The sequence below is a fragment of the Protopterus annectens genome, chromosome 3.part1, assembly GCF_019279795.1.
Source record: "Protopterus annectens isolate FY-2018-M chromosome 3.part1, PAN1.0, whole genome shotgun sequence".
Lineage (NCBI taxonomy): Eukaryota > Metazoa > Chordata > Ceratodontiformes > Protopteridae > Protopterus > Protopterus annectens.
Genome location: NC_056732.1, coordinates 108,749,621 through 108,766,075, shown reverse-complemented (window position 1 = coordinate 108,766,075; position 16,455 = coordinate 108,749,621). Strand labels below are relative to the sequence as shown.

General features: G+C 38.9%; 1 protein-coding gene across 1 annotated transcript in view; it reads right to left on the bottom strand.

Moving 5' to 3' along the window:
• The window catches only part of NOL4 (nucleolar protein 4), a 2,553,475-nt gene extending 2,543,829 nt beyond the window's left edge, over positions 1-9,646 (bottom strand). Inside the window, exon 1 of the mRNA XM_044066638.1 lies at positions 7,984-9,646. Within this exon, the coding sequence (XP_043922573.1) occupies positions 7,984-8,238 (255 nt within the window). The 5' untranslated portion in view covers positions 8,239-9,646. The remainder of the gene's footprint in view (positions 1-7,983) is intronic.
• Positions 9,647-16,455: the final 6,809 nt, after the last annotated feature.

The following is a 16,455-nucleotide window of genomic DNA, read 5'->3' as shown; positions in this document are numbered from 1 at the left end:
GAGGATTACTGGCCTCAAATATATGTCCTATGCAGACCGACTGAAAAAACTCCGGCTGTACTCAGTGGCATATCGCTTACTCAGAGGTGATCTCTGCCTGACTTACAAAGGCATGTCCAACTCAGAATTGATGGAAATGCTCCACCTAAAGAAATCCAAAACACTGCGAGCCACGCACTCTAGTGAGCTAAATCTCGCCACAACAATAAATAGAACATGCTGGAGGGATAGATTCCTGTCACAGAGACTCCCCATGCTTTGGAACAAAATTTCTATCTACATTAGGCAGAGCCCCTCACTAACACTCTTCAAGAGAAACCTTGACGAGTGGATGGGTTATAGAAAATACACCCCTGGGGTCACTTCATTAACTCTGCTTGACAGAGGCTCAGTTAATTAATCAATGGGACGGTGAAAGCCGACACACTCTAGTTAGGCTTATAAATGCCCTCGGGCAGATGGCCTAGTACCTACCTATGAACCTCTGAATGATTTAAAGACTGCATTTGACAGGGTGTTAAAGGAGGGACAGGATGTTACAAACAGGAGGGAGGGTGACAGAAGTAATGTTTCCCAAGGGACAGGTAATAGGTGGGGGATGAAGGTATTATTTGCAATATTAGTTGTAAGGGCGGATTCCGGTATATTCTTCAGTGTATTGTCATGCAGACCAGATGCAGCACTGAATGAATGAATGAATGAATGAATGAATGAATGAATGAATGAATACATGTATGGATGTTTATTTATTTATTTAACATTTGTTTACTGGGAAAGTCTGACTTGGAATTAAGCCAATTTTCAGCAGAGGCCTGGGGAGAAATGCTCCAGCTGCATGTTTTTGTGATGTAGGAGGAAACCGGAGCACCCGGAGGAAACCCACATGAACGCAGGGAGGACATGCAGACTCCACACAGAAGGCACTCCAGTCGAGAATTGAACCAGAGGACCTCTTGGCTGCACCACTGCGCCATGCAATATTTATCTGAATTTGCTAGCCAGGTAGAGCACTGATCACATTTGACCAGTTTCAGTCTATTTGCTCTCAAAAGAGGAAGATTTTGGCAGCACTGGAAGGGATTTGATAAATGGGCACAGAAGTCAGGAGAGAAGGAGCCTGAACAGTGCTACCTGACATAAAGAAAGGTTTGATATTATTCAGCAGAGACTTGTATGCCTGATTATGTGAAGGAGAACAATACAGAGATTTAGCGTAGGGATTAACTGCACTGCATAGGCAGGTAAAAATACAATTAGTGGTCAATGAATTTAAATCCAGAGATGTAAAAATAGAAATATGGATATATCAGGGATGTCTGTTAAACCATCTATTAGTTTTTCCATGGTAACGGATGTTTCGGGAAAGAAACCACATCACATATAGCTGATAAGATTGCGGATGGAAGTAACAGAAAATGTTTTACTCTTTTTAGATAGCTGTATGTTCATATTCTGTAAGCACGGATTTAGGAAATGTTTAAATGGTGTAGGAAGCAGGTAGGTTGCAGCATTACCCCAAACAATCCGTGATTATACCCTATTGGGAAGGAAAGAGTGGGCTGTGACCTACCTAGTGTTGCAGATAAGGCAAAATATTTGGGCATAAAATTACTTATGAAATTAGAACACATTTGGAGAAATGGAAGTGAGTGGATAGAATACGTCAGAAAAAAGGTAGGGAAATGTTTTATGTAACAATGAATATAGTGCAGTGGATGAGGGGTGTAGGTTAAAACGAATTAGAGTATGTGAGCTAGTAATGAGTTATGATAGCTGGGAGGGGGGTCTATCTTACAAAAAGCCCAATGGCGGTCTGTGGAGGCCTAAGCTAAGCTCCTACTTGCTGCCCTAACCTACTGGCTGCTTAATGATGTACACTGCTCCCCACTCAAAATCACTCTCTGTCATTAGAACCTCCCCTTACAAACTGCAGAGTCTTGACAATCTACAGCTTATCACACCCCCATTCACATGTAACTGAGGAGGCCTTCTACAATATTTTCCCCTCCATATGTAAGTCTCTGCCACCTGACTTACAAGGTGCTGATAACTTGCTTCTCTTCTGAAAATCACTGTAAGCATGTTTGATATTACTAATGTAAATGCTGTCATGAACCAGGTTAGCTCTTCTAACTGTGTCTAATATGAAGTAGACGTTTACAAATAACAGCTGCAATGAGCAGCTCAATGTGACCAACTTCCAACCTGTATAAACTGTAAATACAATTGTGCTCCTTTATACTACTCCTTGAGGTATAATTTCACTAGTGCCTGTAAATCTCCGATTGTTTCTGTAGGTGTTATTGCACTGCAAGCAATTTGCATGGCATGTACCACAACAGTTCACATGGCCATAAGGACTGTTCTTGGAATATTTTATCCTCTGCGTGTTTGACTTGCATTTATGATGTGTTACTTTGATGTACAGTAATTTGTATGGCTTGGTTGACAGCATGTCATATGCTTGCAATGACTGTTTGCAATGTTTTATTTTTGTACCTGTAATTTGTATTGCCTGTGTCCCAAATTGTGGGTGAAAATGACTCTTGGACCAGTTATTTTACCCGGTTAACAAAGATAAACAAACAAGCAAGCACATAAACAAATAAATAGAGGCTTTGGAAAATGTAGGCATATTTGCAAAACTGGTGGCAAAATGATATATTCTAGGTGAATGATTTGCCAGATGGGGTGGCAGTGATGATGGCAGGTTGGGTAAGAACAGAATAAGGATAATATAAGATTTACTGAAGGGAAGAAGAGAAGACCAGACAACTTCCTTTTTTGGAGATTTAATTAAGATGTTGGGATTAAAGTGTGGAACTGAGCAAAGTATGAGGGAGTTAGGAGGATGGTGATCAGTAAAGTAAAGTGCTGGGAGGGGGCTAAAGGTGAGAGAGCAAGTAGGTCATTAACAGACAGTAGTCTGCGCAAGTTTGTGTATATTTATTTATTTAAGATTTGTTTACCATGAAAGTCCGACTGGGACAGAACCCATTTTCAGTGGAGGCCTGGGGAGAAACACTCCAGACACATCTTTGGAATGTGGGAGGATACTGAAGCACCTGGAGGAAACCTACATGAATGCAGGGAGGACACACAGACTCCACACAGAAGGCACCCCAACCATGAATTGAACTTGAGAGCTTCTTGTTGTGAGGTGACAATACTAACCACTGCGTTGAAGGGAGCAAGCTCTACAAAGATCTAGGAAGTTTTTAAGGGAGAGGGCAGTAAAGAATTTAAAAGGCATTTTGAAAAAGAAATATGTGAGTTGGAGGAAATAATCTTGGAAGGAGGGATGGAAGATCGTAGGAAGTATGAAAGCAATGTGACCAGTGTAAACATGAATATGAGGCCTATTCACAGATGATACAAACACCCCAGTTAAATTAAAGGGGTTGATGTCAGAGTAGAGGTGCTGGCAAAACAGAGAAAGTAGGTAAAATAAACATATTTTATTTATTATTTGTTTAACAGGAAAGTCTATTTGGGACAGAGCCCATTTTCAGCAGAGCTCCAGGGAGAAACCTTCCAGACACACGTCTTTGGAATGTGGGAGAAAACAATAGCAGTCAGAGGAAACCTACATGAATGCAGGGAGAAGATGCAGCCTCTGCACAGAAGGCACCCCGGCTGAGAATCAAACCAGATAACCTCTTGCTGTGAGGCAGCAATGCTAACCTTTGCACCACTGCATCACCCATATGTTGAGGGGAATGTAAACGATTGAGGAGATTGTGAAACAGGGTGTTTGCTGGCAGCAGATATGTGTATATATGTGTATATATATATATATATATATATATATATATATATATATATACATATATATATATATATATATATATATATGAGTCTTTGAAGGTGTGTAAGATATATATATATATATATATATATATATATATATATATATATAGAGTCATTGAGGGTGTGTATGAGGAGTACAGGATATGAGGTGGCGGAGAAAGTTGATCAGGGGTCTAAAAAGAGCTGGTCCACAGAAAAAAATTAGTAGTAGTGAAGTGTAAAATGGTGTAACATTATTAGAGGGATGATAAGAACAGGTTAGAGGGCTATGGCTAAATACATTTCTTGGTGTATGGATAGGGTCCCACTAGCTGCAATTCATATGAGGCTACTAATGAAGTCAAGCACTGGAGATGTGAGAACAAATAAATTATGATACCGTTAGGAAGGAGTAAGGATGCAAGGAATGTCATTTTGTTGCATTGTCTCAGAGATTCTTACTTCATGATGATATTGAATTATTAGTGCTTATGTAGGGAATGTACAGTAATAGTAATAAAAACAGAAGTTTAGGTAATAAAGCATAGTACATGCACTCATGTTTGATTCTCAGCTAGAGCGTCTTCTGTGTGGAGACATGCGTGAATGGGCCTACCTTCGTTGAAGGTTGTGCGTCAGGGCCGGCAACTCGGCACGTAAAAAGCTACTGCCAATCATTAGCGGACTGGAGTTCCGCTGTGGTGACCCCTAACCGGGAAAAGCCGAAAGACACAACAACATGCACTCATGAAGTCTACTGTACCTTGTGGTTAACCATAGATTCAGGCACACCGATAACAGCAAAAAAAAAGCTGCTTGTAAAACTCACATTTGTGGCATTATGTTTAGATATGAACTACATGAGAGTTAGTCAGTAATGCAGTATGAACATTGCTAACATGGACACTTCAGACAGCCTCCACCTTTATAGCCACCATTTGGTACTATCTAAGGCAATAAGACAAGTGAGTATGTTAATGAGAATACCCAGAACCTGTACTGTCCTTTTCCAGTTCACAAGTAAAATGTTACAGCGCTTCCTATTTTTAACAAGCACACTGTCTCAGCCTACTCAGATAAAGAAGTACAGAATCTGGTATATCTGTTTCTCTGTCAGTAATGTATTCCACCTGCTGGGCACACTGTGAGTGATCCTTTGTATTGTTACCATGACATGCAAGACAGCATTTGAAAGAGCAATAGTAAACTCCTCTAGAAAATTAAATGCACAGAGAAAGAGAAAGAGAGAGAGAGAGAGAGAGAGAGACAGAGATGGTGGGGCATGACTGTTCTCTGAGATGTTCAATTTCTTCAGTTGCTGTCCCACATTACTTCTAAAATGGCCGGTTCACATGATTTTGTTGCTTGGTGACCAACAGTGCATCTCTTAGAGCACAGGATTATCTGAACCCTCGAAAATCAATCTGCTGTTTAATGTACTTCAGGAGGTTGGCTCTACATGTGAAATTTCAGATGTAATAATCCAACCTTTTATTTTTTTGTTTTTAATTAGGCTCAGTTGCTAAACACCAGACTTAAGTAATATTATACATTAAAGCCTTTTAATGAAAAACATAGGCCATATAGGATGAGGGAAGAATTAACAGGATGCCTGAAAAATGTTTTTCACTTGATGCCATAACTGACATTACTGCTACAATGTGTTTTATATAAAAATCATAAAATGTAGATTGTTAATAAAAGCAGTTTAGAATCCATTCATTTTTAACTGACTTACAACTTATTTTGCACTGAACAGATGATAATCTCATTCACTTTTGTTAGAATCAAATGGGTAATTAGCCTACCACCTGTCCTGTCTTTCTTTCATTGTGCCCCCAACACACCTCTTCATCTCTTCCTGTTGTTCCCGCCTTCGCCTCCCTGTTGCACTCCATCTGTCTCAACGCACCCCCCCCCCACATACACACATTTCTCATCATTCCCTATAGTTTATGCACAGTAATAATGGTGTATTATCAGCAGCAGCGCCTCCATGAACTGTCAGAAGTACTTCTCCCCTGGCTGACTCGAATGCCAGGCAACAAACATAATAATCCCAACAGAGCACAGTGCAAGCAGTCAAGCAGAATAATTCTTACCTTGATTAACTCTCATCACCTGGGTATCCCATCACCCAGTGATCTTATTCTAACCTTTCGTACAGCTGCTGTATTTTCATAATTTTACAGGAGTTCTTTTGACAGTATTCATCTACATTCTTTTATGGGCTTTAGGACATGAACTACAAAGTATATGTAAATTACAGAACAGAACTGAGCAATACTGCTAGGGCAACTGCATTAATACTGTCTAGCTCTCCAGGTGGACAGAATTTGGTCTATTAATGTTACTGCCTAAGGCTCATTTTATTACTAATTTCTGTATCAACTTTACGTAATCTTTACATAGTTGTACAGATAAAATTAATAGAATGGGGGATTTGAAAAGGGCATGAGTTTGTTGCATCAAAAGCTAATTATTTAATATATATTTACAATGAGCATACAGTAAAAATGTGTTTGTGGCATCATGTAAAACCAACCGCAAATTCCAAATACCATGATCTGTACTAAATAAATTTCCTGTATAGGTATAAGAATTCCTAGACTTTGGGGGGGTCCTGTTTTGTACAGTTGTTTATTTAAATACTTATCTTTTTTTCAGGATCAAACCATGATCACATTTTCTGTGCCACTAACAGGCAGCAATGTAGTCAGGATTTTCAGAGGTGTATACTAACTTCCAGACACTGATTCCCTCTTCCCGAAGAAGTAACTGGAAATTTCTCCATCTGCATATCAAACTTCTCTGTTTCTATAGCTTGCCTTTTCTGCTATAAGTATCCCAAATAAGGAATTAAATGTGAAGCACATACTAAAATCATTATATTAGAAGTATTACAATTGGACAACGAGTAGTATAACAAGCATACGTCACTCTGGATTTGTTCCTTCACTTGTACTTTTGATTTCATAGTGTCAGAAGTTGGGACATTTCATACAACTGTGGTGTGCAACATTTTGCCCCTTTCAATCTGAGCTAAGATGCTCCCTAGTGTATATAAAACATGTCCAGAAGTTATACAGATCAACATCTATAGCTTACTCCAGCAATATCATGCAATGAAAGATTGTCAGCTTAAGTTGAAGTGCTTGTCAGTCAATAGTAGGTAACTATGGCACTGTAGAAAGTTTGACAGTAGTCACACCACATTCATAACAAGTGAATGCACCTATGGATGGTTGCAGAATTTTCTGAAACACACACACGCACGCGCACACACCTCCAAACTAAGTCATAAGATAATATTTGAACACAGCTCAGTAAAACTTCAGTCTGTTTCAGGTAAATTTCAGTTATATGCATACAAGTGTATATGCGTGTGTGTGTGTGTGTGTGTGTGTGTGTGTGTGTGTGTGTGTGTGTGTGTGTGTGTGTGTGTGTGTGTGTGTGTGCGGACAGGTGGCAGGGAATTTAGCTGCTCCCCATGCAGTGACAGGAACAAGGCATATATCTATGTGTCACAGAAATGAAAGAACTATAAAAATAACAGAGGGACCTGGTCGTCTGCCTTCTGAGTGGCTACTAAGGGGACAATGCACTCATCTAAGGAGAGTCATGCATTTGCTTCAATAAAATAATCTGCCTTTCCCACACTATTGTTTACTGGAAGACCTCCAGTAATGAAAATATACATTATACTTAGAAATATAAAAGCTTATCTACAGCAATAAAAAGTCATATCAACGGGAAAGCCCCAGATAACCATCCTGCACCATATCTGGCTTTCTGCCAGGGAGGATTCTCTCCTCTCCCTTCTCTCACTGTTTCCTTCTCTTTCTTGACACTACAGTGGATATCATCAGTCAGACTTTCTATGTTATCAAATGCTGGCTAAAAACATTTATAATTTTTCCACTTTCGTTGTTTATAAATACAAATGCCACCAGCCCAGTGTAGTCTTTCAGTCTGCATATTGACAGTTCACAATGCTCTCAGTACATGCAGTACAGCTTTACAAAGCATCGCATAGCCCCAATGATTTGCATGTGTCCGATTATTTATCACGGTTTGTACTTGCAATAAAACAAACTCAGTCATCTGAGTTCCACCTCCACCCACCCGCAGCCCTAGCCTTACACAAACACATTTTTTTTCAGACCAACACAAAAGCAGACACATTTGACTAACCATTGTTTTGACTGGCACGTACAGTATTTGCTTCCTTCCATCATTGACTTCTTCTGGATTTCCAAGCTGGAATCCTTTAGATTTGACCCAAAATTTAAATTTAGCATTATCTGTAGTGCTGGTCTCAGATCCATTTAGTAGCTGGACAATACGGTCGTATTTCTTACGAGTCACTGTCTTAGTTTTTCCTGAGTCTCCATAAATCCTGAGACACCAGTCCTGAAACTGGCGGTACATGTCCCGATCATACTCCATAATCCTGAAATACACTGGGGTGGTCTGTCTGGAATTTTTTAAATGTAATTTGCACCTTTTTACCTACTACTCATCAGAAATTCCTCTGCAGTGTCCCTTGGAGATGTCCCTGAAGCAAATGGGTTTCAACTTATTTTGGCAGCAGCAGCAGTCGGACTCAGTAATCCAGCATGCTATGGTAATGTTTTATTCCACTGGTTTTCAGGCAGAAAAACATATATCGAATCCTAGATGCTCTCCATTCAACATTTCCTCACGTATGTTTCCAAAAACTTGAAACCACACAGGCAAGACCATCCCAAATATCTTATTTTCTCTCTTTGCATAGATTGTTAATGTAAGTATTACAATATTTTTTTAATTTCAAGACACTAATTTCAAAATGTAGCGCCACTGGACTTATACTAAATTGTACTTGTACTTAATGCCTTTTTCAAATGATGTTATGTCCTAAAGGACAGCTTCCTTCCCAGTTGTCCAGACATGAACAATAAAACATTATACAGAAAAGAAAATCTGCATATTTTACAAAATCTTTCCCTTTTTTGTGCTTACTGAAAGAAACAAGTTCTCACCTTCTATGTGTGTACTCTGGAGGTATAAAAAATAATGCACAATGCATGGCCACACAGTTTTTTCCCTGCGCTCATCATAGGACAGTGATACCCCTTTAATTTCTAGACTGAGAACAAACAACTATAGACAGAGGTCTCATGACTGTAATTTTTTTGCACTTTGCATGTATAATTTCCTTGGAGAATTTTGAGATCTTTCTGGCAATTAGTGGGAATCCCCCCACCTTTAATTCCTAGTCTGACTAAAAAAGGTACATCTGAAGTCAGAATACATTACAAATGTATGGTTTCCATCAAGTTGCCAAGATCACACTTTCCCCTGAAGCAGTAGTCAGATTTGTAACCCAGAGAATAGATTGTCCTTTTTATTCCCCGTCTTATGATGACGCACCCCTCCTTTTGTGCAAGTAAGAAAATGGTGTCCTGTTGATATCATCCAAAGTGCTGTGGCGTCCTTATATTTGAAATATTTTGTTTCATCTTAAGAAATCCGAATAGGGTCTGTATCTTCCTTTGTAAATCTGAGCAGTGTCTGGCATCACAGTTTAAAAGGCATGCACCTCTGCAGTTTTTCCATCAGTGGTAAATTAACAGAAAGACAATTGAAAATGCATCTGCTTTTAAAAGCTGCAAAGATTTCTCAGACCATGGATTCTTTATTCATGTGCGCCTTCCAGTTAGAAACAATCTAAATTATAGCTTTGCAGTAGCCGGGAAATATCTTCAGACCAAAGACTGCACTTGCAGCTGGAGTCTGTCTCCCTCCCTCCCAGTCATTTATTCAGTGTTACATTAGTTCTAGCTGCAGCTCAAGCTGGGACTGACAACACAGTCTGAGAACCCTCTCTGGCTTGTTCCAAGAGCTCTGATTGGCTAGTGGGACAAAAGTTTCTGTGGAGACGGCTGAATGTTGACGTCACGAACAGCATTGTCCCATTTAGGGATCCAGGGCAATGTGCATACCTCTTGCAGGCTTGAAACAGGGAAATCTGGTGTGTGATTAAGGCAGCAAATAGAACAAATCAAATAAAAACTTCACAGAAATTCTTTGTGAGGACAGCACCAAAGTACAATCGAGCAGTAGAAAAAACAAGTACATTATTATAAGCTACCTCGAGCTCTCTGTGTCTGCATTGCTGTTACCCAAAATATCATTGGTTACAATCAGTTTACCTTACAGGTTGCCTTATTGGTTGAACCTTTCTCCAGTGATTTTGGCGCAGCATTTGTAACTGAAGCAAGGGAGGATGCCGGGGTTAAGTATAAAATAGAGCAGTTGCTGTTAGGGTAGCCTGCTTCAGTTTCATAAAACTTGTATAGTTCACATTAAGCTAAGTCACGTCCTTAAAATATATTACACTCATGTTACTTACTTTCTTAAAAAGTGTGTTTTTCTTTTTTTTTGTCAAGATATTAAATGTAATTAATTTTAAAATTTAATATAATGTCAAATACTTTTCAGGAAGGTTAGATCAGCTAGAAGTGTCTTTGAAATATTCCAAAACAATTATGATCTTATTGGCTGCTTTAAACCTGCATGGTGCATTTTACCAATGTAGTTTCTAAAAATAGAGCTTCTTTGCTGGTTGCTGTTAAGTGACCCCTCCCCCACATCATGATCAGAAGAGACACTGCAAATACGATATAAATGTTTTTTTTTTCCCATGTCAGTGTCATTTAACCTTGTGATCAGATGTGAAAGAGCAAGGTGTATCCAGACCACAAGTGTGAGGCTTATATTGATTATCTGTAACTCTCTTACTCATTAAATCCCTTAACTTCCCCTTTGCCTCAGATACCCCTGAAAATATGAATGATCAGTGACCTTTACAGAACTGTCAAAAATAACCCCATATATATTACCATCTTGTGTGTTAGTTAAAAAAATAGAATGCTTAAAGAAGACACAAGTGATTTGTTACTGATAGATGTAGAACACTAGAACACCACCTGGACTGCAATCTGACTGATTAGGTAGAATGAAGTAAACGGGCTACATATGATCTTCAGCTAACTAATAGACAGAGAAACAGACTGGGTGGGCCAGTCACAAAAAAATCTGTGTTTCTATGATAGTGAAAATGGGCTTAATCCCAACTATTCCAAATGGAAATATAAACAAACACCAGTTTCTGATATTAAGAAGCATTGTTTTATTAGTTTCACATGATATATAAAATTATATGCAAGGCAAGTTTATAAAAGCTCTCATTAAGTCATATGTGCACCTGTCTCATTACATTATGGAGATGTGTTCCATCAGTTTTCTAGCTCTCACTTTACTGCACAATTTGCTAGCACCAGCCTTGTGTTGCAAGTTAGGGGGCAAAGACACAGGCAGTATAATAAAAAATGAACACTATTCATAGGTTCATAGGTGTATACTAGGCTAACGACCACTAGGGCCTTTTTAAGCTTAGCCATGCATCTGAAATCTCTTGACAAGTTATGGTATCCTTGACAAGTATAGGCAGGGGCTTGAGAGATGAAACATTTACAAGCAGGGGCCTAGGAGATGAACCATTTACAGGCCGCCTGTGTCCACTAGAGACATAGGTGCGAAACCAGAGATTAATTTCCTGTTCCATATCCAGTTGTCCAAGTTACACTTGAATTGGGTTAAGGAGGAACTCTGCTTCACACGGATAGGGACCCTGTTCCAGAGAAGGGGTAGTCTCTGGGATACATACCTGTCTGTCCAGCAGGTTGTTTATATCACAAGCAAGGTTTAATTCTTTAGAATGGTTAATTCTGCTACTCTTTGTTTTGCAGATATGTAGGAGGTTCATCAGCATTGAGTCTGGCAATGCCTTGTATGCCAGGCATAGATCTCCCTCAACAGCCTGTAGGAGACAAAATACAGGAATAGGGCTTTGATGCGGTCTGCAAAGGGCATGTTACTTACGCCCTGTATTCTTTTAGTAAGGAAACTCTGTGACCATTCCACTTGTTGGATGTGTCTGGTTAGGTACATACCAAAGGGGGCATGATAAGTCTGAGGAATGCTGAATACAGTGGAACAATGACCTTTTTGGACCTAAATGACATACCTTTGTTTATAAGTTGCACAATAATTTCCTCACTACTATAAACATGTGATGGTCAAAGGCTAGATTGCTGGCTCTGTGTGTCCTCAAGTCCTTCAAAACTGGGTTGACTCTTACAGATGTGTTGTCAATATGGTAGTTACTGGGGGGGGTTGACTTCCAAAAGGATAGTATTATGCATTTCTTGGCATTTAGTTTTTGTCCATGGTTCAGATAAAAGTTATTTGTCTGGGTCAGCCCTTCCTGGAGAACATTAGTGTTGGGGGGGGGGGTTCTGTAATTCTGTGACTGCTCCTAATTTACAGGCATCTGCAATAATTCCTTGCCATGATTTTCTTCCTTCTATTATAGAGAAAATTTATGTGATTCTACCAGGGTGGCTTGTTTTTTGAGTTAGTTCTGTACTTATTCCTGGTGGGTACTCCTACTTCTATGCAGCTATTAACATGCTTGTATAGAGTTTCTCTGAACAGTTGTGCATAAGTAGCATTGCCTTCAGGGTTTTTGGGGGCTTGGAGATTTTGCTGGGTTATCACTTAATAGTAGGAAGTTAGAGTTAGAGTAGTTCCTTAACATTCCTGGGTTAGTGGAGGTTCCTGGTTTTATTTTTGCTTGAAAGGAGACCATTTTGTTGTCTGATCGTACCAGAGAGGACATTACACTAGGCAGTGTGCAGCACACTGTAATATTAGTGAGAACCAGATCTAATATGTTAGTACCCCTGGTCAGCATATTAACAGTCTAGTCCAGAGAGTATGTGTTTACAAAATCCAGGAATCTGTGAGCCTACATGTTTGGTGTCATATATGATTCCCAGTTACTAGTGAGGTAGTTAAAGTCTCCCATGAATATGGTATTGGGTTGGATGGTGAGTGTTTCCAGTAAGCTTAAAAACATGCTATGGGTTTCCTGGGTCATAGAGGGGGACCGATAGCTTGCAAGGAAGTGGTATGGGATTTTGCTTCTGATGATTTGAGTGCATTGTCCTGTTTGACCTACCTTGAGGCATATTTATTTTTGATGTAAATCATGACACTTCTACCTTTAGTCCTTGTCTGTGTAGTATTTGGTCTAAATGTGTGGAAGGCCTTATGACCTTGCACTGCCAGTCCTTAAGCAATAATCGATGATGTAGTGTGGTATAGTGAAGATTTATCCACTGTTGGTGTGGTTTAATCACGAGGGCAATGCCTATACCTGCAAAACAAATAGCACCGGAATTAAACATTTTAAAGACTTAAAACCTACCTGTGATATAAATAGGACCTGCTGAAGAAACCTAACCCAATTCAAGTGTAACTTGGATAACTGGCTGGGGAACAGGAAATTCTTCCCTGGTTTGGCACCTATGTCTCTAATGGACTCAGGCAGCCTGTAAATAGTTCATCTATCAGGCCCCTGCTTGCAAATGTTACATCTCCCTAGCCCATTTACACTTATCAAGGGTACCAGCACATGTCAGAGATTTGGGATGCATGACTAGGCTTAAATAGGCCCATGTAGTTGTTAGTCTAGTACACACCTATGAACCTATGCATCTCACAGTCTGAAGAATGGATAGCATATATGAATGAGAACAGCTTCCAGGCCTTCATTTCCCAGGCAGTCTGTATTGTGGTTGGCCTAATTTAAATGTGTCTTTCAAGTCCCATGGGAGTACTATATAATGCAGATTGTATCAGATACGTACAATGCATGGCATTCATCCAGGGCTATGCACAGCAGCAATATTTAGTAGCTAAGCAAGTGCCATGCCACTCACACACACACACACACACACACACACACACACACACACACACACACACACACACATATGGGTGTCATTCATTTGAAAGTCAGAATATTAAAAAAAAAACAAAAAAAAACAATGCAACACTGTAAAAATGCAAACTCTTTGTTTATTACTGAGTGTTTTCATTCTAATAGCAGAACTTCATCAGAGTAAAACATGGTACAACCCACAATAAATACCATTGATAAAAATCATGTGATCTTTTTCAATCTGTTAAAATCAGATATTCAAAAATTTTTACAAAAACATATATTTAACATATATAAGAATTTTTGAATATCTGATTTTAACAGATTGAAAAAGATCACATGATTTTTATCAATGATATTTATTGTGGGTTGTACCATGTTTTACAGCATTTATGGTGTCTGTTACTGTTTTGCTTTATTCACTGCACTAAGGAATGAATTCATGCATTAATAGGTTTGGATTATGCAATACAGTCTAAGCATGTTGCATTTTTAGTAATATTTTTGTAATGCATTCTTTAAATTCTTCAGCAAATACAAAGGGTTTTAAATGTATCAAATCATGTAGTCTGTATTATTTAGAGGAATGATCATAACCATCTGAGCTTTAGCATCCCTTATGTAGCCATTGTTGTACATTATTGTGGTACAGTCTTTTCTACAAGATCGGATTGTAAAGGATTTCTGCCATCCCATCTATCATCCATCCATCCATCCATCCAGCCATCCATCCATCCATCCATCCATCCATCTATCCAGCCTCAGCCTCTTTTTCCCATTTTTGCACATGGGGTGGGGATGTCACTTGGGTGACAATCACTTACAACCAAGTTTTACACCACTGGGTGGCTATCCCTGCCATGGTAGTTAATCCTCACCACACACTCACTTGCACAATCACACCTATGGCCAATTTAGAGTGTCCAATCTACCTACTGCAAATCTTTGGAATGTGGGAGGAAACCAGAGCACCTGGAGGAAACTGACATGAACACAAGCAGAACATACAGACTCACATAGATTTAGTTAAAAACTGTTAGTCTGGCAGTTAGCACAGAGGACTAAAGCTCCAACTTGTTAATGACTTGCTTCCTGTGGCAAGGATGCAGGGCTTGACTCTTTTACCTTCATTTACCTCCAGTGTGCCATTGAGCAAGTCATTTAACCAGACAATACCTTATGATAATTGATAATTTATGCTAGGCTCCTTAATGATCTTCAAGACTGCATGCACAGTAACTATGAACCTGTTTTCATCATCTGCCAAACATTTCATATTGCATAGCATAGCAATATCACTGGCATACCAATTTTTAATGCAATAAAGACAATTTATTCTTTGAAGGCAGCAAGCACTGCATTTATCAATGAAGCATTTAAATGCAAAGTTGTTTGCCAGCAGCAAAATCATTAGTAATTGGGCTCTTTAATATGGTATTATTCATAGCTCATAGGCAAGCAGTCCTTGTGAGGCATTTTAAACCTAGCCAGTTTCCTCAATGGCAAGAGTCAAACCCTATACCTTCTGTCTGTTAGGTAAACATCTTAACCATGAAGCCAACCTCCCAGACAACTTCTACGTCTGCAGAGATTGTGTTTATTGACTTAACAAATGTTATCATGTGGTTGATATTTCTTATGTTCTTATAAATACTCTTCTGTTTAAAATGTGCTACACATGGCTGGATCTTATGGTATGATGCTAGTGATCTTTATACAATTTCATGTAGTTCATCCAAAGCTAACAATAATGTGCATGTGATTTATTTCTTAATAACAATGGGTGTAAGGTGTACACAGTCAACAAAGTAGTTACTATAACTGCTGGTGAGAGTCGGGCTCTCTGTGAATGAATTTACCTTATGCTCTTATCTGATCATTTTTAAACAGTCAATAATATGACTTTGCAGCATTAGCGTGTGTGTTTGAGAGTGATAATTAAGCTGGAATACTTTGACTACTGTGTGTTTGTATGAAACAAATTTGAAATATGTGATAATAGGGATTATTATTGTTAATTTTTTAGCACCAACATCTGGGAAAGATATAATTAGCAATGTAATTATAATTGCTAGGTTTGGGGGATGCCTGTAGATGTAAATGCACACAAAATCCACCACTAGCCAGATACATTTTTAATGACTGTGAGTCTCAAGGGAAGATGTACTGTGCAAGGACATGTGCATATGTACCATACACTGGTGGAGTATATTTGCTTTAAGGGCAGAAGATGGAAGAACAATAAAGTGCCATTATACAATCACATTATTTAAGAAAGAGAAACGATTTCTTACTGATCAAACCACACCAAACATTGTTAAATCTAGTGATACCCACACCCAGTCATGGATTATTGATAAAATATAAATAGGCATTAACATACCTGATAGTGGGCCACAATAGGCCTACAAAACCTACACCATGATTTCAGTATATCATAAAATCTGGCTGCTGATCTATAGAAGTTATCTTCAATGATTTGCACAAAGACACTGAACACATACATGATGTAATTGGACCAACATATGATTTGTAATTACTTAAGCTTTCATGGTATTACATCACATCTGTGTTCCACTCTCTTTGTGTTTTCTGTTAGGAAATCAGTGCCACATTTTGTTAATTTTTTTTTCTTCAATGGTTTGGGAAGGAAAGATAAACTTATCAAACAACCAAACACTGATGGCTGTACAACATAACAATGAACATATGAGCAGAAAGAACATATACTTCTGATATGTGTCATGCTTTGCAACCTGAAAATGTGAGGAAGTTTGGCAGGAGGATAGCGGGCAGTACAAGTGCAAGCCAATGGTCATGCACAAAAGGTT